This window comes from Saccostrea echinata, unplaced genomic scaffold, assembly GCF_033153115.1.
Source record: "Saccostrea echinata isolate AGI-Se365-2 ecotype Australia unplaced genomic scaffold, CSIRO_AGI_Sech_v1 ptg000001l, whole genome shotgun sequence".
Lineage (NCBI taxonomy): Eukaryota > Metazoa > Mollusca > Bivalvia > Ostreida > Ostreidae > Saccostrea > Saccostrea echinata.
This window is the reverse complement of record NW_026889750.1, coordinates 48,001,946-48,009,007: the sequence shown is the minus strand read 5'-3', so window position 1 is coordinate 48,009,007 and position 7,062 is coordinate 48,001,946. Positions and strand designations below refer to the sequence as shown.

The 7,062-nt window shown below is 33.5% G+C and overlaps 1 protein-coding gene across 1 annotated transcript; it reads right to left on the bottom strand.

The window, feature by feature from the left end:
- Positions 1-221: 221 nt before the first annotated feature.
- On the bottom strand, positions 222-2,072 carry LOC133193368 (perlucin-like). The gene is made up of 4 exons (XM_061329307.1): positions 2,033-2,072; positions 1,527-1,636; positions 1,088-1,181; positions 222-445 (listed from the first exon to the last, which is right to left on the bottom strand). Exons 1-4 carry the CDS (start codon positions 2,052-2,054, stop codon positions 222-224), a joined length of 450 nt encoding a protein of 149 aa, XP_061185291.1. The 5' UTR covers positions 2,055-2,072.
- Positions 2,073-7,062: the final 4,990 nt, after the last annotated feature.

Here is a 7,062-nt window from a genome sequence, read left to right as displayed (position 1 = left end):
TTCAATGTGTAGTATTTATTGTCTTTTGCTTGTATTTCTTTCAGGTTTTTGTGTTTGCAGATCCCTGACATGAAACCTCGTTATATATGTTTTATCTTTCAAAACCAGTTACATAGTTCTATGTATTAGCTAGAATTCGGATCTCCACACTACACCAGACTGACTCTTCTTATTAAATTTTCTATTAGAAAGTATACATTAAAACTGAAATTTGACATAACTTACGGAGACTCGCAAATAAAATTGTTCAGTTGTTCACAGACATTTGCTGTCCACTTGAACTGAGACTTGAATCCTATGGCCATGCATTTGTTTAGAGGGTGGGTGGACGGTTCATTGGGAGCCCAGGCTGTGTAGACAGGACTGGACTGAGTCTGCGTCCAAATCCAGTTTCCAGAAAATAGACTGGTTCCTCCAAGCCATAGTGAATCGCTCGAAAACGCAGCTGTAAAAATGATTCGTGTCATTGAAGTTAAAAATGAGCCTTTAGATTTTTTTTATTTTCTGGATATTTGTTCTGTTATGATGTGTAATTCGGAAGAGGGTTTCTGTCAAATTTCGAAATGGTGAACTGACTGTTTATTTGAACTATTAAGTAGTACCTGGACAGTCTCCTAAGTCATCCCATGATTAAATAATCTGGTTCAAAGCTACTTATGTGTCCTGTGTTAAACATGCCTGGACCGAGTGTCCTTAAAGACTTCACGTAATGTGGACATCTGGTCCAACATTACCCAGATATTAATGCAAAAGTTTAAGGTTTACCTACCAATCCTATCTTATCTGGTCAACTGGCGATCCAGGTCTTCTGCGGAATTTACTTACAAGTCTACCTGGGTATCCTGTGAATAACTTACCTGGTTTATCTAGGTATCCTGTGAATAACTTACCGGTACCTGGTTTATCTAGGTATCCTGTGAATAACTTACCTGGTTTATCTAGGTATCCTGTGAATAACTTACCGGTACCTGGTTTATCTAGGTATCCTGTGAATAACTTACCTGGTTTGAGTCTACGTAGGTACCTAGATATCCTGAGAATAAGTAACCTGGTGTTTGTCTACCTAGGTATCCAGTGAATAACTTACCTGGTCCAAGTCTACCTAAGTATCCTGTTATAAACTGTTCCTCGCTGGCGTCGTCAATGGTCAGTAGCGATGACTGTATCATCCTACAGTAGTACTGGCAAAAAATGTGAAAAATAGACTACTCTAGAAAATTGGGAAAATTTTCTTTCAAACCATTACATTATCTAGAAATTAATTCATATTCAAATTAAAATTTCCAAAAGTTTGATTTTCAAAGAAAATTAACGTGTTATATCAATGCATTTCTGAATCATTAAAATAGTTTGTTTGTTTTGTTGTTGTTGTTTTTTTGTTTTTGTTTTTGTTTTTTTTTTTTGATATTTTTTTTTCAGATATAAACTTAATTACGTTTTCCGACTAACCCAATCAACAACAATGGAAAATATTCTAATTCAAGAATATTATTTGGATGCAATGGTAACGTTTATTGGTTACTTACGTTAGCCTCTGACCAAGACGCTTTAATATGAAATGGCATGTAACATGACGTCCCGTGCTGAACGAAGCCCATAGGACACACTGCGCCACACACCCCGAACACCAGCAAGCCTGATACAACATCGTGGTAGTAGTAAAATGATTAAGATAAAGCCGAAATCTAAACCATCTCTTTGAATGTTTTATACTTTTACAGCATCATACGGATCCTAATTCTAGTTTATTTTTAAATTTCATTTAGTGTTTTGTCGGACAGATATGTTAATTTCATCTCCTGTCCAGAACATTTTCAGATTTAAGATTTGAAATAATCCAAAGAAAAATTTACTATTACAAGTAATATGTCTGAATTTAGTCAAGTGGGTTATCTTAATATCGAATAGAAAATTTAAAATTTAAAATTGAAATAAATTTGAAATGCTATTAGGATCTGCATTGACAAATAATGTCACATTTTCCTTTTGCAGTCAACAACTTATTTTAACAGATCAGAAGATAAGCACTTACCTAAGAAACAGGTTTTCCACATTTTGACCGATTTTGATAAATGGTATAAATAGAACGTTCACTGAGTTATCTATGACACTCTTCATATAATAAAATTCGATTATAATCTTATCATCAAGGCTTTGAAATTATGAGTTACGGTTCTTTGTTCGATGCTTTGAACAGATTTTTTTCACTGAAGGAAAATTCAAGCACAGCAGTTTTTGTCTATGTACACTGGTACACGAAAATAAAAAGCAGATATGATTAAAGTTTTAATGATAAGTTGTTGGACTACACGTATTTAATCCTTTTTACAGTTCATCACTCCTCTTTTTATTTATGAATCATTTTGATTTAATTTCAACGATTTCCAAAAAAAATCTCTACATAATGCAAATACTTTCAGTTGCAGTGAAAAATTTAACAGAAATATCCTATTTGTATGACATTTTTAAAGGGATCATTTTGCTTTAATTATAACGATTTTCCAAAAGAAATCTGAATTATAATTTAAGGAGGATCTCTACACCTATCAAGTACAAATGAACTTGTTTCTTATAATAAACTTAATATCTAATAAGATAAAGCTCCTTAGTATTTATCTTTATTTTTAGCAAAATTTTTAAACATTTATTTCATTTTGTAGAAACTCCTTATTTTGATTCTTTTTAAAAGCCTTATGCTTTAGAATTCTATTCAAATTTTAATGCTATAAATACCTGAAACGAAAATCAACAAAGTCATAAATGAAATTTACATAATTTTTATTTAAATCTACAAAAAAAGACAAAAGAAACACTAAATCAGTATTTTCATGAGAAGAGCTGGATTGATTTCTTCAAAAATCTGAAGATAAAAATAATATCAAAGGATTAAAATGATGAACAAAGAAATTGAATTGAATTGAAAAACTGTCAAAAATTTTAAACATCACAAAATTTCTGGTGGGAAAAACCCGTTCAAAGTGTGGACTCTAATATCTTCACACAAGTACTCTGAAGTTGACATTAAAAAGATGCTTGAGTTTCTGATTGACAATATCTATGTGGTTTTTGGAGACCAGGTCTTCCAACAATCTATTGGAATTCCCATGGGTACCAATTGCGCCCCGTTATTAGCAGACCTTTTTTTGTATTCATATGAAGCAGAATTTGTCCAAAATCTTGTACGTGAAAAGAAGAAAACACTTGCTGTGGCCTTCAACTCGACATTTAGATATATCGACGACGTATTGTCAATTAACAATGGCTATTTCCATTCTTATGTCAATACGATATATCCTTGTGAACTTGAGATAAAAGATACCACAGAGTCTGACACATCTGTTTCATATTTGGATATTTTACTTGGAAAAGACGTTAATGGTAATCTAACAACCAAGCTTTATGATAAACGTGATGACTTTAACTTTTCAATCGTCAACTTCCCTTACTTATGCAGCAATATACCTTCATCACCTGCATACGGGGTATATATCTCTCAGTTGATTCGATACGCAAGAGCATGCTCTACGTATGTACAATTTCTAAAACGAGGTAAATTACTGACAAATAAGTTGATGAAACAAGAATATCAGCTGTCTCGTTTAAAGTCATCATTTCGTAAGTTCTATGGTCGACACAATGACCTTGTTAGCAAATACAATTTATCATTGAGTCAAATGCTGACTGACGTTTTTCACACTAATTGTTAGGCCATTATTTACACACTGAATTGTCGACGGATTTTTTCGTTATTTCCCGATCATGACAAGGAGCACACGGCGGGTGTGACCGGTCGGCAGGGGAGTTCGTATAACAAAATTCCTACTTCTTTTTAAACCTTTACGTTTTCCATACAAAACAGCTGATAAACAATGTTGATCAAACGTTTGAGTTAATACAATTCCACCTTTTATCAAAGCGTTTTGGTGATTTCATGAAGAGTTCAGGGTATAACCACACATGCAGGGTGTATACTCTGTTGTGGAAAGGGTGTATCTTCAAGGCCATGAGAAGATGTGGATATGCCTTTTCTGTTAAAATTTGTATTTTTGGATATATTTCGCTGGAAAGCATAAGCTTTCAGAAGAAGCATTAATTCAGGACTTTATGGAAACATCTCCGTGGGTCTGACACATAATGATCAAATATCATGATGACAAGGCTTTATTTAATTATCATTCACTTTCTTTTATTACTTATAATCATATTTTATTTTTATAAGTTTGCACATATTTTTTGGAAATAAAACAAATCGTATTTGAATATACTGACAAACAATTTTGTTTGAAGAAAGGGTACAGCTTGGCCACCCTCGTCGCTTCGAGGGGATACATTCCGTTCATAATAGAGTATACACACGGCAAGTTTTGTTATATCCAGTGTTTAGTTTTGTTCAGAACAGAATCTGATCATTTCGGATCAAAATGGCGTTTCGAACGAAAGTACACTGTCACAATTTTGTTTAATTTGATTATGTTGGTTACGGTGTACCATAGGTTCATTCTCATCGTATAGTTGTTACGGATAGCTGGTCACGGCTGTCAGACCGCTTTTAACAATTTTGTCTACGTGTAAGTTAGTTTTGAGCAGGCCGTAGAAGTGAGAAGGTGTGTCCTTCCTAAGTAAAAATGTTGTATGACCTGTGTGGTCGCGAGAAAAATTGCTGCGTGTATTTGGCCTGAATGTTTTGTGTGTGTTCGAGAAGTTTTCCTGTGTGGACAGTAGAGTAATTTTGAGAACTTTGGCAGCGGTGAGTTTGAACTGTATATTTTGTTAGCTAGGGGTTTTTTTGTTATTTTTTTTTAAAGAAAAAGTTATTATTTCATTACGCAGCACAGTTAAGGCTGCAGTAAGGAGGCGGGGCCTAATTTATACGGGAAATGCTTACTATGACATCACACAAAAATATAAGTTCTTCAAATTACCACAAAATGAAATGATTTGCTATATTAAACTGTTGAATAGCTTTAAACTAGATCAATACTAACTAGTGCATGCACTATTGTTGTTGGTTAAATCCCACACAGCAATATATAAACAATTCACTGATCGCAATGCACTTGTCAATGTGACGTCATATCGTACAATTTGACGCAGTTTGTATGCAGTGAGAGGCGGATCAAGTTATATTTATATAATGAAAAATGTATTCAGTAATTAAATAAAATATAAATTGTAGATATATAAGAGGCCATTAACTTGGATGCGTTGTCTATTTTATGATTTTATTCATATACTTCCCGTACATTCCCTAGACAAGCGATACTATCGTATATTTCTATGCAGATTCATTGAAGGGTAATAGAAGGGTTATAATACATCGATATATTGCAAGGGCATACCCTCAATGAATTACGACAAGATTTTACACATAAACTCACGAGGTATGAAGATATTTGAAAAGTGCTGCGAACCTGTTGAAATCTTGCAAATGAATTAATTATATCTATATTCAATGTACTTGACAGCAAAATATTCAACATACGGTCTAACAAATGTAATTTTAGCAAGTAGATAGTAGAATCTATATAGGTTCGCAGCACTTTTCACAAACTACAAAGAGTGTTTAAAATAATTATATGTTAAACTTAGATGTTTAACTTGGTAATGCCCTTGCAATATTAGAATTTATAGATGACCTCAATACTTCAGGTATATTTGCTAAAATCACGTAACTGCCACATCACGTGACAAGTCTAAATAAGAAGTCTAATCGTCCTCAACATGTAGTTTTCAACCACATTGTATTTGTCTGATAATAGTCAAGTCATAAAAAGAAACGCCCATCCTTGAAAAGAAGGTATTTTCTTTCTAAAAAATTCGCCGATATTTCCATTTGGCACCTTAACTGTACTGCGTACTTTGTTAAGTTAATTTTTATTTGTACTAGATAATGTACCCGACATATTCAAGTATTCCTTATGAATTCGTTTATTACCGACTATGGAAACCCAGACCTTTAAGTACATGTAATGTGTTGTTATAGGTGACCAGCTGTGTATGTGTTTGAAGTAGCAGATGAACATTATGGCATACTGAGACATTCGAGGAAATTCTACGTACTAAGGCCTTGAAGGCTAGAGGAACATGCGGCCTTTGGAAAGTGTCGTAACCGTAATTCCATGAGTAACCAAGGACTGTGTGTCCATGAACAGTATACGGTAACGTCTTGGGTCAACCTCTGTGGTCTCGACAGTCAGTGTTTCCGATTTTGATTTTATTCGCACATGGCAATGAAACATTTGTCGGGTCTGGTATGACTCTATGATAGTCGGTATCTTGATACTATCATTATTATTTTTTTTTTTTTTGTTCATTATCATTTTTTATTATTATTATTATTATTATTATTTGTGCGAGTGTTGTAGGTGTGCGTGTTGTGTGTGTGCAGGTGTGCAGATATTTTTTGCATTTTTTTTTTTTTTTTTTTTGAGCACTATAATAAACTTGTTTTCACGTACTCTTTGTTCTTTTTTCAAAGATTTGGTTACAGCGAGGGAATATTTCCATGCCATTATCACAAATTGTGACATACACCATGTTGTGACGTTGTAGACAGCCTTCTTAATGCAAATACCTTCAGCGTACGTTGCAGTGCAGAATTTAAAAGAAATATCTATGACAAGACGTGATAATTTTAAAAGGAATGATAGTCATTGGTCTAAGTGAGAGTTACCTCTCCTTTCAGAGTGTCAATGAACCTTAAGTCTTATATAAGCGTACTAGATTTGTTTGACATGATGTCCTGACTGATTCCCTACTTATATGTTCATTAAGAAATAATTTCCATGCTTAGTGAAGAATTATTAACAAATTAATTAAGAAATTCTTATGAGGTATTTTATCTTATATGATAGGTATGACATCTGTCATCACAAATTACATTAATCGAAGAAGGCCGTTGAACTTACTTCATGGAGAGACTGAAACCACTTTGTCAAGAATTACTGTAGCAAAGAAATGTACTCAGAAGTTGAAAACTTTTTGGGGGGGTTCTTTCACACTGTAACATACATGTTAGCCACCTAACAAATGCATCTTTTCTTTAAAAAAAATCACAAGTAC